This window comes from Lampetra planeri, chromosome 51, assembly GCF_965212315.1.
Source record: "Lampetra planeri chromosome 51, kcLamPlan1.2.h2, whole genome shotgun sequence".
NCBI classification, from domain to species: domain Eukaryota; kingdom Metazoa; phylum Chordata; class Hyperoartia; order Petromyzontiformes; family Petromyzontidae; genus Lampetra; species Lampetra planeri.
The window spans coordinates 2,020,563-2,039,486 of NC_136157.1; the positions used below are offsets into that span (position 1 = coordinate 2,020,563).

At 50.6% G+C, this 18,924-nt stretch overlaps 1 protein-coding gene across 1 annotated transcript in view; it reads left to right on the forward strand.

The window, feature by feature from the left end:
* Window positions 1–18,924, forward strand: part of LOC144734513 (coagulation factor X-like) — a 20,408-nt gene continuing 1,484 nt past the window's right edge. Inside the window, exons 1-10 of the mRNA XM_078616742.1 lie at window positions 1–184; window positions 1,652–1,818; window positions 4,146–4,170; window positions 6,066–6,179; window positions 9,080–9,238; window positions 9,911–10,137; window positions 10,926–11,043; window positions 14,583–14,770; window positions 15,406–15,498; window positions 16,539–16,706. Coding sequence (XP_078472868.1) covers window positions 121–184; window positions 1,652–1,818; window positions 4,146–4,170; window positions 6,066–6,179; window positions 9,080–9,238; window positions 9,911–10,137; window positions 10,926–11,043; window positions 14,583–14,770; window positions 15,406–15,498; window positions 16,539–16,706 — 1,323 coding nt within the window. The 5' untranslated portion in view covers window positions 1–120. The remainder of the gene's footprint in view (window positions 185–1,651; window positions 1,819–4,145; window positions 4,171–6,065; window positions 6,180–9,079; window positions 9,239–9,910; window positions 10,138–10,925; window positions 11,044–14,582; window positions 14,771–15,405; window positions 15,499–16,538; window positions 16,707–18,924) is intronic.

The following is an 18,924-nucleotide window of genomic DNA, read 5'->3' on the forward strand; positions in this document are numbered from 1 at the left end:
GGAGGCAGGAACGAATGCTGAGCGCGAGTTGGGAAATTATTAACGCCGAAAAAACATTATTTCTGCACAAAACTATTTTTTTTGACTTGTTGAGAGCCACCAGCGACGAGACATCTCAAAATGAACATTAAAGCCATCTTATCGCTGTGTCTGTTTCTCATTCTTCAATGTGTTCGTGCCAGAGGTGAGTGTCCAATCAATCGTTTGATTTGCCGATACACTTTAAATGGCTTTTGGTGGTTCAACGTGGCCGAGACAAAGGCTGAGCTCCTGGGCTTGAGTTCTGTCCTGAGTGCTGGATACGGCAGTCGCATTTGCAAATGTGATATAGAACTTTGATCATCACCTGTGTATCGATAGTTCACTGTTAATCTGGCATGTTATTGAGAGACTACTGCTGTGTTGTCTTGGTGCGGTCTGGAGCTGTTTTTGTTGTTTTGCTGCCTTGCCCAAGCGGGATAAATCGGACTTATATAATTTAGTTATTTTAATATTTACATTTAGTTACTTGCTTACCATCTCAATTTTGCACTCATATCGCGTGTTTTTATTTTTTGCTGTTGTAACTTACTAACCCGCCCGTACAGGACATCTATCAACAAGAGCTTCATAGCTTATCGGAATCTTCCAGTCTAAATATTTTGATTCTGATGTGCGTGCGTCTCACAGGGGCTTATAAGGGCCGGGTCAGAGATACTTGTGCAACATCGTTCAGAGCCTGGGTTTAAACCCTGGGGCTTAATGTATCTCTTTATTTACCAGGGGATTCATAATGGCCAGGTCAGAGAGACTGCGCCATCGCTGCGACGTTGTTGAACCAGGTCCTCAAAGTGAGAGCTTTGAAGATGGAAGCTTCATCGTGTTTTGGCACCACGAGGCCGATGGTGGTCTGACAATGTAACAGAGCAGCCACTGTGATTCGTGATTCATGTTCGGGTTAGGCTACATCGTCGGGTCTGAGCCAAGCCTCTTCAGATCATAACCTAGGACTTCCCGGGTTCTCACCTGAAGATACCTGACGGTGCTTGAAGCGGTTTCAAGCAAAGCGATCCAATCCAATCACTAAATGCGGTCATGAGAATAGTTCGACTCGTGACGAGCGAGCTGAAACGACATCGAAACTTTGTCAAAACCCTTGCGCAAGCTGCCCGTTAAATTTGAAGGGTTTCGCGACATGGATTCGGCCGGATAATTATGTGGGCCTAAACCAGATAATCTAATATGGATCCCAGTGCATTACTGGCTTCGAATGCCCTACGTGGTGGCGTGGGGCCCAATGCCGGATTATCCGAGTAGCACAAGTTAGCTACATATGTAGCTACGGGCCCCGCACGTTCAAGGGCCCCTCGCTAAACGCTTTCAATCTATTAATTCCGGTTCAGTGATTCTGCACGTGCTGTATTACTATAGTACTATACTGCCTTCAACTTTTATGAACGACTGGGTGTTTTAGGTTAGCGATTTGTCGTACTATCCGGCTGCATAGCAAATGAAAAAATGCGATAACTTTACTATGCAAGCAAAAAATTAATGTGTTTTTAAATGTACGTTTTTTGTTTATTTAGGGCCCCTTTATAAAATGATACAGGCCACGCACGAGCTTAATCCGGCACTGTTGGGGTCGTCAATGTCCCCCCCCCCCCCCACCCAGTGTTCGTGTCGCGGCTGGAGGCGGCGTCCCTGCTCGCGCGGTCGCGCAGGGCCAATTCGCCCTTCAGCATGGAGGAGACGAAGCAGGGCTCACTGGAGAGAGAGTGCCGCGAGGAGACGTGCAACTTCGAGGAGGCCAGGGAGATCTTCGAAGATGATCAACGCACGGTCAGCGCTCGTTAAGTTAGCGTTGTTTAAACATAATTAATAAATTAGTCAATAATTTTGTCACGATGATGATGATGGTGGTGACAGTAGAATGTCAACTGGTAACGCACCGCTGCACAGTATTTGCTCACTCGAGTCGAGCGAGAGGACGATTCAAGAAGCACGAGGAACCACAGACGAGCAGGAAGGCAGCCACGTGGTGAGCCGCCAACGATTTGCCCAGGCTCTGTGGTCCCCTAGATGTTAAGGTGTTACGGGCCAATTGATGAAGCGTTTACACCGGATCATCCAGAGAAACCCCACTCGATCCCATTCAAGCGAATAAGGTGAAGTCCACATTTCTGCTGTGTCGCCCTCTCCTGGCGAGCCAGGATTACGGCTCTTCGTCGACGCCCACGGAAAGGAAGTTTCGCGACATTTGTGCGGCGATCCAGCAAACCCCTCCTCGCTGCTGCTTCTTCCACAGTGCTGGATGTACAGGCCACGTGCAGCGTAGCCACCACCCGCTGGCTGCGGTCTTAGCCTCGGCAGCGACGAACCATGTGGCAGAGGTCGCAAACGGGTTTTGATTCCTTACCCGTACCTGTAACCGGCCGCACCAGGGTCGCAATCGGGTACCCATACCCTACCCGATACCCAGCTACCCGTACCCGGCCGGGTATCGGGTAGGGTACCAGTACCCGATTGCGACCTCTGGGATGAAGCCATGTTGCAGGCGCGGGTGGGTTGATCCTAGGAACTTGAATTGTGAGAAGAGACAAGACGTTGGGAAATGAGTGACAAACGGTGACTCACCAGTGACTCACGGTCTACCCGTACCCATACCCAGCCGCACCAGGGTCGCAAACGGGTACCCGTACCCGGCCGGTTACGGGTAGCCGGGTATCGGGTAGGGTACGGGTATCGGGTACCAGATTGCGACCTCTGCCCTGTGGGCGTTGTAGTCTCGGCCTGGGTATTGCCCTTCACCGTTCTTCTCTTCGTCGAGTCGACTTGTCGCAGTTTAATTGCCAGAAAGGGTCAAACCTATTCTTCTTTTTTCATACTTTGATTCTGGCAAAAAAAGGTCCAAATTTGTAGCTGATCACCCCGAGCTATAAATGCTCTGATGGCGGCATTGTCTTTGTGCTTTCGATTTAAAGCTTTCGTGATTCCAGGGATTGATATTCCTGGTTCTTTCGGTAAAGTCACGTAGAAGGGAAATAATAAAATAATAATTAAACATTAATCAAATACAATTATCACGACGTGTCGGCCACAACGCAAGCAGCCGTCCTCAGGTGAAGAAACAGAGCTGTCGGAAAGACAGCATCCTAATGAACACTGCTAAGCGTATTTTAAGCTGGGTGGGAGGAGGAGAGCGCCTTGACATTAGGACGCTGTCTTTCCGACAGCTCTGTTTCTTCACCTGAGGACGGCTGCTTGCATTGTGGCCGAAACGTCGTGAGAATTTTGCCATGTTTTATTTTTTATTATTTCCCTTCTACGTGACTTTACCGAAAGAACCAAGAAGATGTCTTTGTGCTGTTTTCGCCTTTTGGCGTTCTCTGATCTGACACTGGTGAGACGAGGCCCGAAAGAAGGCTGTCTCTGGTGTAGGCCAATCAGCTTCAAAGACAATGGCATATTTCATCAGAACATGCTTTGTTTGCATGTTCACCACAAGTACGTGCGGTTAATGCGATCTTGATTTTTACAAAAGGTTTATATTTGGAGTTTGAACATCTTAACACACCTGTTTTATTGCCAGAAGGGGTAACACCTATTCTTATGTTTTCAAAGTAAAACTCGTCGTTATTAAATGTTGGCGTGAAGCAGCTTTTAATTTAGGCAGCATTTTTTGTTTTATTTTATTCACAGGCTTAGTCTAGTTGATGTGATCCCGTGGAATTCTCGTCACGTCCCAGGCTATGGAGTTCCTGTGGTGCTCTTGGTCGAGTTGACGACAGCGGTCAAACATCTGTTCTTCGCCGAGTTAGGAAATTATGGTGTGAGGAGGGTGGAATTTCACCCAACTCCCAATATTCGCACAGTATCACCAAATAATTTGTCCGATGGGTTAACCCGGTCAAAAACCCAAGTCCGTAGTGTCATTCCAGTTTATCGTGTCTTTCACGGTAACATTGGCCTCGAAATTGGCATTTGGCTCCTGAAAAAATAAATTGCCATACCCAAGAATAGAATAGTGCATGTTGAGTTCGTGCAATCTTTTTAAACGCTCCCATGTCAGATGAAATGTCTATTGCAATGCTGCTGGAATGTCAAGCCAAGTTGAACATTAACCGCGCTCAATGCATTCATGGCTGTCCTTGCTCTTGTGTTCACAGAATGCATTTTGGACTCTATACATAAGTAAGTCCGCGTACTTTTATTCACAAGTAAAAATTACGTCTATTATCCTGCCCATGTTATCTCATGCCCTGCATGTTCCGTGTTTGTTGTTTCTCGTTGTAACTCCAAGCGTCTACCTCTCTGCTTATTTCAACGCACATTTGAGGTACAGTCAGTGCCGGATTAAGCTAGTGTGGGGCCTTTGTATATTGTGTTATGAAGGGGCCCTAAATTAAAAGAAACACGTAAATATTAAAACAGAAATGTTTAACTTGCATAGTAAAGTAATTGTAATTTTTCATTCGCTACACAGCCAGATAATACGACAAATCGCTAACCTAAAACACCCAGTCGTTCGTAAAAGTTGAAGGGCAGTATAGTACTGTAGTAATAGAGCAAGTGCAGAATCACCGAACCGGAATTGATAGCTTGAAAGCGTTTAGCGCGGGGCTCACAGACAACATAAATGAACCTGATGGCGGGACCGTGGGGTCCCGAATAAACGGAAGTCAAAATCGTAATGAATACATTTATTTTGGCGACTCCGTCCCACCGCGCACATAAACGCCGCGACCCACCAGAAATCAATCCTCTCGTTCTTCACCAAGCACCCGTCGTTGCCAAAATTGCCGTAGTCGTAAACAAAACGTTGAAACTTTGATTAGCGCATCGTGTAGAGCTCGTCGAGAGGAATAATTTGCCGTATCGTTCTCCTTCAACAGACATACAATGACGTCGCAACGCAGTTGATGCGAGAGCCGGGGGCTTATGGGACCCTGGGGTCCCGCCATAAGGTTCACTTGAAGTCACGATTTTAAGAAAGTGACGCCCTCTGAGCGCCTGCATTGCAAAAGCATCACTCGAGTAGTCAGATTGCATCGCTGTGAAAATACCAAACATCGTTATGATGAATCACAACTTAAATCTTTCGTGACTGCAGGAATTCATATTTTTGGGTCTTTCGGTAAAGTCACGTAGATAGGTTCAAAGAAAATAACCAAAAAGAACAAAAAACTACGACGTTTCGTTTTTTTTTCTTGATGATTGCTTGTGTTGCGATCGAAACGTCGTAGTTTTTTTTGTAATTTTTTGTTCTTTGAACCTATCTACGTGACTTTACCGAAAGACCCAAGAATATCGTTATGATACATTGCTGCAGCTACTCGACTAATCGGTAACAGACAACGGATTACTCTTTAAATTCACCTTCCAAGCAGTGCGTCTGCCTGCCGATGTCCATGTAAATGTATGTCCGTCTCTATGTGTGTGCGCTCGCGGGAGCGCAGTGGGGAGCGGTCGTGTAGCGGTTAGCGCTACGAACCCGGCGACTCGTGTTCGATTCCCGCTCACGGCCAACACCAGTGAGAGCGATTTCTGAACCGTATAGATAAAAATAATTTAGTACTCGCAAAATACTTCATTTGCGAAACCACACAGAATTATCGCGACCCCCTTACTTGCAGTGGAACGCTCACTCGCTCGTGTGCCCTGCGCCGCGCTGGGGACAGCTGCCGCTGGGGGTGCCCTGGGGCTGGGCGCGCCTCGAGACGTAGCAGCGTGCTCGAGTGGTGGTGACCACCACGTTGACGTGTGACGCGTGTGCGTGTGTGCTGCCTTTGCTGTGCGTGTGCTGCGTGTGTGTTGTGCATGTGATGTATGTGCTGCGTGTGTGTGCTGTGTGTGCTGTGCATGTGATGTGTGTGCTGCGTGTGTGTGCTGTGCACGTGATGTGTGTGCTGCGTGTGTATGTGCTGCCTTTGCTGTGCGTGTGCTGCGGTGTGTGCTGTGCATGTGATGTGTGTGCTGCGTGTGTGTGCTGTGCGTGTGCTGCGTGTGCTGCTGTGTGTGCTGTGCACGTGACGTGTGTGCTGCGTGTGTGCTGCTGCTGCTGTATTCGTGTCCCCCACTGCCAAAAGGGCCCAACCCGTGTTTGTCGAACCCGTGTCAGAACGGAGGCACGTGCCAGCACACGCACACCGTCTACATGTGCGTGTGCCCGCGGGGCTGGGAGGGCCGCGTGTGCTCTCAAGGTGAGGACGCTGCGAAGACGCAGACGGTACCTAAGCGTGCACGCTTGCTCGCTCGTTCGCTCTCGCCCTCCTCTCATTGCTATCGACGGGACCCTTTTCTTGCCCGTATTCAAAATGATGAGAAATAAAGAATTGGTTTTACCCATTTTTTTGGCAATAAAACAGGAATTGTATTAAGATGTTCAAGCACCAAATATATACATTTTGCAAGGAATCGAGTCTGCATTAACCACACACACTTGTGGCAAATATATCAAGGACACATCCCCCCAATAATAAAATATGCTCAAAATGTCCCCGCCAATATATTGCTATAAAATATTTGTAAAAATAATAATTGCGATGCTATGTAAATAAAAACAATTTTCTAAACATTGGCCACAATATCTGGACTTGTCTTCATAAAACAATGCATAGATTTCTGTTTATATGATTGTGGTTATGGTTGTACTTTATATCTCTGCCATTACATAGAATGAAACAAGAAAATGTAAAAAAAGCAATGTAAAAAATACACTATTAGACATTCTTTAAAAAAATGAATAAAACGTCCATCCCATGTGTTAGTGCATTTTAAAAATAGTTGAGGCAGGAAATTCGTTTTCAAATTTAGATTTTTTTTTCTGGGGAGGGACTCCCAGACCCCCTGGAAGATTTGGTCCCCCCCCAATGTTTATTCCATGGCTACGGCCTGGTAATCTATGCATATTTGAAACCGATTGATTTCCTTGTGTCACCAGTGTTATGTGTGATTAATGCAGAATCGATGCCTTGCAAAATGTATCTATTTGGTGCTTGAACATCTTAACACAACTCCTGTTTTTATTATTACACGCTTTTATTTAACTCACTCTGTCTGTTGTATCCTCAACTCTGTCTGTTGTCGTATCCTCAAATCTTGTAACTCAATTTTAACCCACTTCCCAATGTGGTATCGGCTGCAAACTTGGTATACTTATGTCATTCTGATGACAATACTATATTCTATCATAAAAAAAAAAATATTTTTAAACAATCTTTTTTATATGTTGTGTTTCGGCTTGGCTCTAATTGTCCACGGTCAACTGACGGCTGTAAATCATCACGGTCCCTGACGTTATGGCAAGCTTCGGGGCCACTTCCTGGAGTCGTGGAGTTCTTCCATTACTAGCATGGTACATTTCATTAAAGCGTGTTTTTAAAAAAAAGTTTAAAAAAATATTACTTATTATGTTATTGCCAGAGAGGGTGAAGGGGACGGGGGAGCTATCACCAGAACCCCCCCCCCCCACCACCGCTGAAACCCCAAAAATTGGCATTTCATCGATGTATGCCACTTACCCATCGACCGGACGGTCACCGGATTGCACCCTTTCAGATGCGCTTCTGCGGCCGTCTGGAACACTCTTCCTTCCAATATTAGGACGACACTGGGAGCTATGCACTTTTAAATCATCAAGATTGACAAACACATTTCTTTAAAACTGCATTTGGTGTTTAGTTTGTTGTCCTTCCCCCGCACCTCCAATTAGCGCGGATGGCTAAGTATGGTGCAAAAGAAGTTCAACGTAACATACGACCAATACGTCAACAATGTCACCTTGTCGCCGATTCAAGTCCCGATCCCACTTCTGGTATCGCGCTGCTGGTGCTGCTGCTGGTGCTGCTGCTGGTGCTGCTGCTGGTGCTGGTGGTGCTGCTGGTGCTGCTGGTGGTGCTGCTGCTGGTGCTGCTAGTGCTGCTGGTGGTGCTGCTGCTGGTGCTGCTGCTGCTTGTGCTGCTGCTGCTGGTGCTGCTGCTGGTGCTGCTGCTGGTGCTGATGCTGGTGCTGGTGCTGCTGCTGGTGCTGCTGCTGGTGGTGCTGCTGCTGGTGGTGCTGCTGCTGGTGCTGCTGGTCCTGCTGCTTGTGCTGCTGCTGCTGCTGGTGCTGCTGCTGATGCTGGTGCTGGTGCTGCTGCTGGTGCTGCTGCTGCTGGTGCTGCTGGTGCTGCTGCTGGTGCTGCTGCTGGTGGTGTCAGCATCCCAGAATTCCACCCAGAACCGGGAGAACCCTGGCGAACAGAGTGGAACAACCAGGGCGTCCAGAACGAACACCTCATTCGTAGACTCAAGCGTCGCAACCTCGTGGCTTTGATTTCCCATGAAGACACCGGTGGTGGAACCATCAACCACATCGTAACATCTCCTTCATGAATGTAAAATCAAAGACACAAGCCACGGTCATGCGATTATGGCCATGAAAGCCCAACAATGTACCACACAGGATACCCACTGTGGTGTGCGATGCTTCAACGGAGAAAGAGGAACAGCGACACGACACGAACTCTCTCTCTGCTGAAGCCCTCTCGTGGTGGCCAGCAGCAGCAGACCTCGCCAATGGCATTAAGCAACTGAGCACATTGCCATAGACGAGAATTACAATTGAGATTGACATTTACCAGAGAAAAATACGTTGGATATGTTTTTTATTTATTACCGTCGCGTCCTATGAGAAAATAATAAAACACCCTGACATTTCGGGATCATTGTACTGTACAGTACAACGGTTGATGTATGTTGAACTTATTTCGCACCGTACGTAGCCAACCATGCTAATCATAGGCGCAGGGGAAGGAAAACACAATAAACACAAAAATCAGTTCTACAGTTTTCTAAATTTAAAAGTGCATAGCTCCAGTGGCTTCCTAATAGCAGAAGGAAGAGCGTTCCAGACGGCCGCAGACGCGCATCTGAAAGTGCCCGACGCGTTCACCCTTCTTTGTTCGACGGCCAACCAAAAGCCGCGGCTGCTGCGAGGACGACAGAAATAACTCCACGACGAGACCGGCGAGGAGGTGTCGATGGAATGGTCGGGCGGCTACAACGCTGCCTTGATGTCGCGTGCGCCTCTTGCCCCGCTGTCGCTCCTCCCTCTGCCCCAGAGGTGAGCACCGGTCAGTCGTGCAAGGTGAACAACGGCCGGTGTGACCACTACTGCGAAGAGGAGGAGGCGGCGGCTGGGGGAGGGCGCAGAGGGGCGGTGTGCAGCTGTGCGCCCGGATATCATCTCGCCAGGAACAGGCGATCCTGCATGGCCACGGGTAATGGAATCATCCATCATCATCATCATCGTCAACATCGTCAACATCGTCGTCATCAACGCTGAACATTCACACTGCGCCTCCCATGCGGTACGGTAAAGCCCCGGTTTATGTCGGGGATGCGTTCCTGAGAGGTGCGGCGACGGATATCGAAACAACTTAAAATCTAAGCGGTTTGAAGGGTAGCGGTGGGTAGTGGTGAAGGCCGAGAGGCAACGGATAACGAGAGGACGGACCGCGATGCTGTCAGCGACGCGAGACGTGGGGTTGGGTGGCGGTATTCATAATAAAGTGACGCATTAGCGAAACGACGTACGAAAGGAGGTTAGTCGTACACCGGAGATTTCGCTGTACCAAGTCGAGGCGCTCGGGAGGGGAGGGGGGGGGCCCGGCTGGCAGCTCTTCCAGGAACCGGCCGAACATTCCACGAGGCTCCCTTGCTGCGCCTTTTACTCACGTCGGGTTCGTCGGCTCCGACTCAGCGGCGACGTCGTCTCCAAGTTGCCACGATGACCGCGAGTCCTGCGGCGGTGGCCTTTGTGCAGCACCGACCACCGTGGAGACGCAGCCGATGAAATCACGCTCGTGTGCCGGTCGCGTCGACGATTGTGCTACTGGTTGTGGTGGTGGTGGTGACGGACGAACGAATCGATCGCGTTTGTGCCACCGCAGAAGCGTTCCCGTGTGGCCGTACCGTCTCGCCCAAGTCCGAGATTCTCATGGGAAACTCCTCCGAGGCTGCTACTGACGTCCCGACGCCCAGCTCTCACGCTGCCAACGTCAACAGCAGCAGCATTATCGGCGACGACTCTGAGCCTCAAGCCTCGTTCGGACAATCGAACCACAGAGGGCGCGTCGTGGGAGGCAAGGAGTGTCCGCGCGGGCAGTGTCCCTGGCAGGTGAGGTCGTCATGGTGACTAGGAGATGTTAACTTCCTCGCCTGGTACGCAGGAGGTCGTAGATTTGATCCCAACCCTGACGCCTGCTGTATATATGGAATGTGCGCGTCTCTCTCCCAGTGGTCACGTGGATTGTTCTGTGGGTCCTCCGGTTTTTCCCCTCCGCATTGAGAATGAACATCACGCGATTCGATTATTTGGTGGCTGCGAGAGATTTCCACGCGATAAGTCACTTCGTTGAGCTCTCATTTGTGATGGTCAGGTCGCTTATGAAAACGCGCTACAGAGTATCTGAGTGGGCCTTACACCTGGTGACACCGTGCAGGCCAGACGTAAAGGCGCAGCCCCGCAACTGCTTCTCGCGCCACTGCTGGAGGAAGGGGCCTACACGAGGGGGAGCTCCAGACGGCTCGTTCGAGACTCTAAAGGAGTGGTTCTTCACCGTTACTGCAACCTTGCACCCCTATGGTTCTCAATAGTATTTTTTTTTAAAATAAAAACACAGGTTTCTACTTACGGGCCCGTGCTTAATTTATTATTTTCGATGATTTACGGCGTGAGAAAATCTGGTCATGTCCCACACCCCCAGAAAGGGTGACTCGCACCCCCAGGAGGTCTGTGCACCCCCAGGTTCAGAACCACTGCAGGAGAGGTTACTCCGGCCCAATTCATCCACTCTGATGTATTGGAAGAGGTGGGAGTTTTCACGTTTTTACAACCACCACATGCTGCTGCTGATGATGATGCCGCCGATGATGCGAGACCATGAACAATTCCTCTCTTTGCAGGTGCTGATTAGCCGCAAGGGAGCACCCGTGTGTGGAGGAACCATTCTCAGCCCCCAGTGGATCCTGACAGCCGCGCACTGCACCATATACGAGACCAAGAACCTTCGAATATTAGCTGGCAAGTTGAACACCCGTCGTCATCAGTCTTGGTGGCAGCACAGGGCAGACAACGATGACTGGGTGTGGTTGTTTCTGGCCTACCCCGTTAGCCCCCAAATGCGCAGTCCACACTTTCATGTGTGTCTCGCTAAGAGCGTCACCGGCCTGATAAAGGCTGCATGGTGCATCGTTGGTCTCTTTGTACGTAGACTGCGTGTGTGTGTGTGTATGTGTGTGTGTGTGTATATGTGTGTGTATATGTGTGTGTGTATATGTGTGTGTATATGTGTGTGTGTATATGTGTGTGTGTATATGTGTGTGTGTATCTCACTCCTCAGTGTGCCGGGAAAGGTCCTGGCAAGGATTATTCAACATCGCCTTGCTAGGCACGCTGAGGAGAGGCTTACGGAGCCCCAATGCGGTTTCAGGAAAGGGCGGTGCTGCACAGATGCCATATTTTCTGTCCGTCTGCTACAGCAGAGGTATAGGGAATTCCAACAAGACCTACATCTCTGCTTTATTGACCTGGTCAAGGCCTATGATACCATCAGTAGGCCTGGGCTCTGGGCTGTTCTTCATGCTTTCGGAGTCCCTGACCCTCTGCTCACGATCATTAAGGACTTTCATGATGGTGAGCGGGCCCGGGTAAATCTACGTGGCCGGGAGTCAGAGCCTTTCCCTGTACACCTTGGGGTGCGACAGGGATGTCCGCTGGCTCCCACATGATTTAACATCTATTTTGACCACGTAGTTCGTGAAGCCTTCAATAGCTGTACCGGGGGAATTTCCATTTGGTACAGATATAATGGGAGGCTGATCGACGCCCGGGTGCGATCAAGGGATGGCTCCCTATTGGTCAACCACGTTATGTATGCCGATGATTTGGTAATAGCTGCTCATTCAGAAGAGGAGTTGGAGACGCTGCTGCTGAGACTGGAGCGTGCCACTAAGAGGTGGGGCCTTACCATCAGCCCCACCAAAACTAAGCACCTGCCTGGGTATTTTGTGCCATCGGACACTCCACCCCCACAACTCCCAATCGGTGATGGGGCAGTAGTGGAGAGAGTGGAGAGTTTCCCATACCTGGGCAGTGTGCTTATGACCGGCTCCATCAAAAAAGTAACCTGCAGCGCCACACCTATTACCATCATTAGAGGAAAAAACGGTGATCCAATCTCCGACCCCCAGGAACAGGTTTGCAGATTTGCTGAGCATTTCTGTGAGGTCCTGGGGGAGGGAAAATCTCTCAGCCAGGAAAACATCATGGCACAAAGTGGGGATAACCCTGCTGAGGCTGCGGTGCCTCAAATATTGGAAGAGGTCACCCCCTGTGAGTGGCTGGCTGAGGTACCGGCTGTTGAGGAAGTACTGAGGGCGATCCGGAGTCTGAGACCAGGGAAGGCACCGGGCAGAGATGATCTCCCAGGCGAAATGCTGAGGGAGGGTGGCGTTTGTGCACAGACTGCCCTATATGACATCATAACAACAGTCTGGACCACTGGACGGGTTCCGCAGGACTGGAAGGATGCCCTGGTGGTCCCCCTCTTTAAGAAGGGGGACCGCACAGACTGTAACAACTACAGGGGCATCTCACTCCTCAGTGTGCCGGGTAAGGTCCTGGCAAGGATTATTCAACATCGCCTTGCTAGGCATGCTGAGGAGAGGCTTGCGGAGCCCCAATGTGGTTTCAGGAAAGGGCGGTCCTGCACAGATGCCATATTTTCTGTCCGTCTGCTACAGCAGAGGTGTAGGGAATTCCAAAAAGACCTACATCTCTGCTTTATTGACCTGGTCAAGGCCTATGATACCATCAGTAGGACTGGGCTCTGGGTTGTTCTTCGTGCTTTCGGAGTCCCTGACCCTCTGCTCACGATCATTAAGGACCTTCATGATGGTGAGCGGGCCCGGGTAAAACTACGTGGCCGGGAGTCGGAGCCTTTCCCTGTACACCTTGGGGTGCGACAGGGATGTCCTCTGGCTCCCACATTATTTAACATCTATTTCGACTGCGTAGTTCGTGAAGCCTTCAATAGCTGTACCGGGGGAATTACCATTTGGTACAGATATAATGGGAGGCTGATCGACGCCCGGGTGCGATCAAGGGATGGCTCCCTATTGGTCAACCACGTTATGTATGCCGATGATTTGGTAATAGCTGCTCATTCAGAAGAGGAGTTGGAGACGCTGCTGCTGAGGCTGGAGTGTGCCACTAAGAGGTGGGGCCTTACCATCAGCCCCACCAAAACTAAGCACCTGCCTGGGTATTTTGTACCATCGGGCACTCCGCCCCCACAACTCCCAATCGGTGATGGGGCAGTTGTGGAGAGAGTAGAGAGTTTCCCATACCTGGGCAGTGTGCTCATGACCAGCTCCAGTTTATCAGCAGAGGTCTCACTCCGAATCAGTCGAGCGGCAATATCTTTTCATCGGTTGCGTAACGCTGTGTGGAAGCTACCTGGTCTGTCGCTCCGCACGAAGCTTCAGGTCTTCTCGGCCACGGTCATTCCCTCCCTTCTCTACGCTTGCGAAACGTGGACCCCCCTAGTGGAGCATCTTCGCCGGTTGGAAACATTTAGGCTGGCCTGCCTACGATCCATCCTGGGTTTGACCAGGCTGGATTGTGTGAGGAGCTCACAAGTCCTTGAAAGATCTGGGCAAAGTCCCATCAGTGAGCTCCTCCGGCAGGCAAGGCTGCGTTGGCTGGGTCATGTAGCCCGCATGCCCAGCCACCGCATGCCTAAACAGCTTTTGTTCGGCCGGATCGAGGGGGCTAAACGGGCGCGGCACGGGCTAGAGAAGAGATGGAGTGATGTGGTACAGGAGGACGTGGAGCTGAGTGGACTTGCCGATGACTGGTACCAGCGGTGTCAAGATCGGCCTCAGTGGAGGAGGCTCGTGAAGGACGCTACTGGGCAGTTGGAGGCAGTCGCCCTCCAACAACAACGGAGGGCGGAGGAGCGACGCTCACAACAACGAGCGGAGCGCCGGGTGGCTAAAGCACAGCAAGTTGGCACAGTAGGGGGCACAGGTGGTGCATCAGCCAGTCATCTCGGTCATCTCGGTCAGTCGACCCGTGGCACCTGGGTCTGCCCCGTGACCTCCTGCCAGCGGGCGTTCGACACTTCACGTGGCCTCAAGGTGCACATGGCCTGGCACAAGCGTCGTGGTGACGTCACCGCCACTTAGTGGCGAATGGCGGTTGTTGTTGTTGTTGTTGTTGTGTATGTGTGTGTGTGTATATGTGTGTGTATATGTGTTTGTGCGTATCGTCGTGTGTGTGTGCATATAGGGAGCGTTGGCGAAGCGGTTTAGGGCGCTGTGCTACGAACCCGGCGACCCGAGTTCGATTCCCGCGCACGGCCAACACCAATGAAGATTATCTGAACCCGGTCCTGGGCCTCGCCTAGGTCGACTCAGCCTCAAATGAGTACCTGGCGCAATGTGTAAACATGGCCACATGGGAGACAAAATGCGGCCGGGGGTTGGTGCTGAGCAACCGTGCGCCGTTACAGCGTTCATAGGTGCTCGCTATTTGTCTTTGTTTGCATTGTCTCCCAGGGGAGCACAATGTGGACGAGGTGGAAGGCTCGGAGCAGGAGCTCGGCATCCTCCGAATCGTCGACCACCCCAGCTTCAACATCAAGCTCTCCTACGACAATGACATCTCGCTCATCCAGCTGAGCCGCCCGATCCAGTTCACGAGATACGCGCTGCCCATCTGCCTGCCCAACCAGCGGTTCGTCAGGGTGAGCGACGCCAAGAACTCCGTAGCTGTTAGAAATCGCCTGACGTTTCGCCCCCCCCCCCATCCTGCACACGTGTCCCCACCCAGTACGACTGTTTGTGCCTGACCAGATCTACGACACTTCCCTGCCATGTTCTCGTCCCAACCCCGAAGTTGCTAACACCTATCCACATGTGTTGAACTTCATTCGCACCGTACGTAGCCAACCGTGCTAATCGGAGATGCGGGGGAAGAACAACAAACTAAACACTAAGAGCAGTTCCAAAAAAATCGAGTTTTCAATTTAGATGTAAAACTGCATAGCTCCAGTGGCTTCCTAATATCGGAAGAGCGTTCCAGACGGCCGCCAAAGAGCATCTGAAGGCATGAGATGCGGCGTTCGATGGTTACCCAAAAGCCGCTGCTACTGCGTGATGGTTGATGCTCCTTGTCGAGATCGGCGAGGCGTTGGGGCTTCATTTGTGGCAAGCACTTTGTGTGTAATGAGTGCGACCTGGTAATGCACTCGTTCGGCAACCGGTGCAACACTCGCACGCCGTGTTCCCGTCGCTTCTCCCGTCCCGCTACCAAGTTCCCAGCGTGACGCGTGTCGTCGTGGTCCATCGTCGTTGTCGCTTGTCGTGCGATCGCGCTCAGGGGGTGCTGCGCTCCGTGGTGGCGGGGACGGTGAGCGGATGGGGCAAGCTGAACGAGTTCGGGCCGGCAGCGGGGATCCTGCAGCGCTTGGAGGTGAGAGCCGTGCACACGCGCACTGCTCCACTCGAATCAACCTCCCCTGTACATTGAACAGCGCTGTCCATAGACTCGACACTGCCTGCAGACTCAACTCTGCCCGTAGAATTACACTGCCCATAGACTCAATACTGCCCATAGATTCACACTTCCCATAGATTCAACACTGCCCATAGACTCAACACTACCCATAGACTCAACGCTGCCCATAAATTCAACACTGCCCATAGACTCAACACTACCCATAGATTCAACACTGCCCATAGACTCAACACTGCCCATAGACTCAACGCTGCCCACTCACAACTTCCCATAGACTCGACACTGCCTGCAGACTGAACGCTGCCCATAGATTCACACTTCCCATAGATTCAACACTGCCCATAGATTTCGATTTAAAGCTTTCGTGACTGCAGGGATTCATCTTCTTGGTTCTTTCGGTAAAGTCATGTAGAAGGGAAATAATAAAATAATAAAAATAAAACAATAAAATAATTATCACGACGTTTCGGCCACAACGCAAGCAGCCGTCCTCAGGTGAAGAACATTTTAGTGTTTTATTTTTATTATTGTATTATTTCCCTTCTACGTGACTTTACCGAAAGAACCAAGAAGATAAATCAATGCCCATAGACTCAACGCTGCCCATAGCCTCAACACTGCCCCTTTACATAAAGAAGACCCCCTCCGTAACCTCCTTCTGTTCCTGTCAAAGCCTCACCTCTTCTTCCTTTGGCCATTCCCTTCCTCCTCCCACCCCTCGCCCCTCCACTCCATCCTGTCCCTCCCCTATAGCCCTTCCGTGACCCCCCCCCCCCCCCCGTGTGCCCTTCTCTGTTGTGGTCACTCATTTCTCGACCTTCACACGCCTCTTACCATACTAATCACTCTATTTCCATTACCGCCTTTTTAAAACCACGTCAAGCGGCTTGAGCTAAGGCGCTCTCTAAATGAATGTAAAATAATGAGCGAGTGAGTGAATGAGCGTACGAGCGAATCAGCGAGCAAACGATTGTCTGATTTGGGCTGCGGGCCAGGTGCCATACGTCGACGATGAGCAATGCCGCGCCGCTATGGGCAGCAAAGTCATCACGGCCAACATGTTCTGTGCCGGCTACGAGACGGGCGGCCAGGACTCGTGCAGCGGAGACAGTGGAGGGCCCCACGCCACGCGATACGGCAGCACCTGGTTCCTCACCGGGGTGGTGAGAAGCACACCTCGCCCTCCGCTCACCTTCCGCTCGCCCACCACCTCACCCACCACCTCACCCACCATCTCGCCCACCGCTCACCCACCACCTCGCCCACCACCTCACCCACCACCTCACCCACCACCCCGCCCTCCGCTCACCTTCCGCTCACCCACCACCTCACCCACCACCTCACCCACCACCTCGCCCACCACCTCGCCCACCACCTCGCCCACCACCTCACCCACCACCTCACCCACCACCCCGCCCTCCGCTCACCTTCCGCTCACCCACCACCTCGCCCACCTCTCACCTTCCGCTCACCCACCACCTCACCCTCCCCTCACCAAACGTTTGATTGTATTCAGCGTCACTTGCACAGGTCCTCACAACGCATGACAGAACATAGTGCCGAGAAGAGGTTTATGAACCTCCTTATGATTTTAACATATTTAAAACCTACAATGTTATTACATCTTAATCTAAGTCAGAATTTTCTATACAAATAAAGACCTTAATCTGTATGTACGTCTCAAAAACCTCTAGGGTACTTTAAATTGATTGGTCCACACCAGAGACAGCTCAAGGACAATGCATACATTATCTGTGTTTTTGTTTGACCGCAGGTATTGTGGTTAATGTAAACATGATTCCTTGTTAAAAGGTTGCAGTTTTGTTGCCAGAAAAAAAACATTATTATATTTTGGTACCGGCAAAGGAGGCTTCATGATGTAAATTGTCTGTAGAATGTTCCATTCCAGGTGAAGTGTTGGTGAGGCAGTGTCTAACCAGGACTGGTACATCAGCGTTAAATCCTTGTTGGACCAAATCTTCAATGATTGCAATGGTGTCAGGCACAGGAACTTTGGTAAACAAAGATACCACATCGAAACTGACAAGCAACTCACCTGGAGATAGTGAGATGTCCTTAATTGATGATATCAAGTGAGCTGAGTTAAGTACAGCTGAGGTGGTCTTACGAGTGAATGGCTGCAAGGTCTCAAGACAGAAATCGGGAAAGTTTGTAGGTGGGTGAGCCAATGGTGGAGACGGTAGAGCGGAGTGGTGTGCCTTCTTTATGGATTTTTGGTAAGACAAAGTCTGGGTGGTCTAGCAGCCGAGGGTTTTAAGGCAAGGGGCTTGGTTGGTTCGATTAAAGATGTCGAATCAGTGATGTTGGTTTTCATAACCAGGCGGTTGGTAGGATCTCTATTGCTTTTGGTATAGCTGCCATTATTAAGTAGGTCCTGAATTTTGTTATTGTATGTGGGTTTGTCCAAGATGACAGTGGCTTTGCCCTTGTCGGCTGAGAGGATGACTGTCATTTCTATTTTTAGTTGAGAGTTCAAGGCGCTCATCCTTGCTGATGTTGCTAATAGGTGTCTTAGCGTTTTTGAGGATTGCAGCGATTTACGATCTTGTCACGTCTGCAGCAATGTGTCCCAAACCCTTAAGGGCTACGTCGACCTGGGCAATGATATCATCAACTGGGATGTGTTTAGGGGTGACTGCAAAATTCAGCCCTTTAGTTAAAACTGATTTTAGGCTATCGGAAATTGGGTTGTTGCTCTGATAACAATCTTGTCACCATCTAACTTTTTAGTGTCTGGATCCGGCTTCTTCTTGGAGAGGTTGAACTTGGAACTTAGGTTATCTTTGCATTTAGCTGACATTGAGGCAGCTGAAGAGGCTGTCATGTTATCTACATGTTCAAATCGGAGCAGTCTTATTCTCTCTGAGATCAGGGCTAGGCTGGCCCTGAAAAACATCCGTTTAGCATTAGAAGTGACAGCAGCAGATGTGAGTGTGAAGGCGATCGGTATTACCTTGGTGTCGTGGCATCTCTTCAGAAAAGTGAGCCACTCGATCAGATGAGCCTTCTTGTCTCGAAGTTTGTTGAAAGATCTAATAGTTGTGTGGAAACCCTCCCCGTAGAGGCGGTTACATCTTGACTTAAAGCTTTCGTGCCTGCAGCAATTACGCAAAAGGCACAGACGGAGGGGGTGTGCGAGGGAACACGGACCTGGGTGGGTGGGGGACCGAGCAGACTCTGCCCACTGAGTCCCTGTAGCAGACGTTCTGGGGACAAGCGGGTTGGTGCGATGGCGCTGCCGCTGCTGCCTCCGTCCATCGCGAGGGGGGGGGGGGGGGAGCAGCTGTCCAGACTTTGCATGCGCCGCAGTGAAGCTACTGAGCGTTTCAGGATGTCGGAAACAACGAGAACACGCGTCGC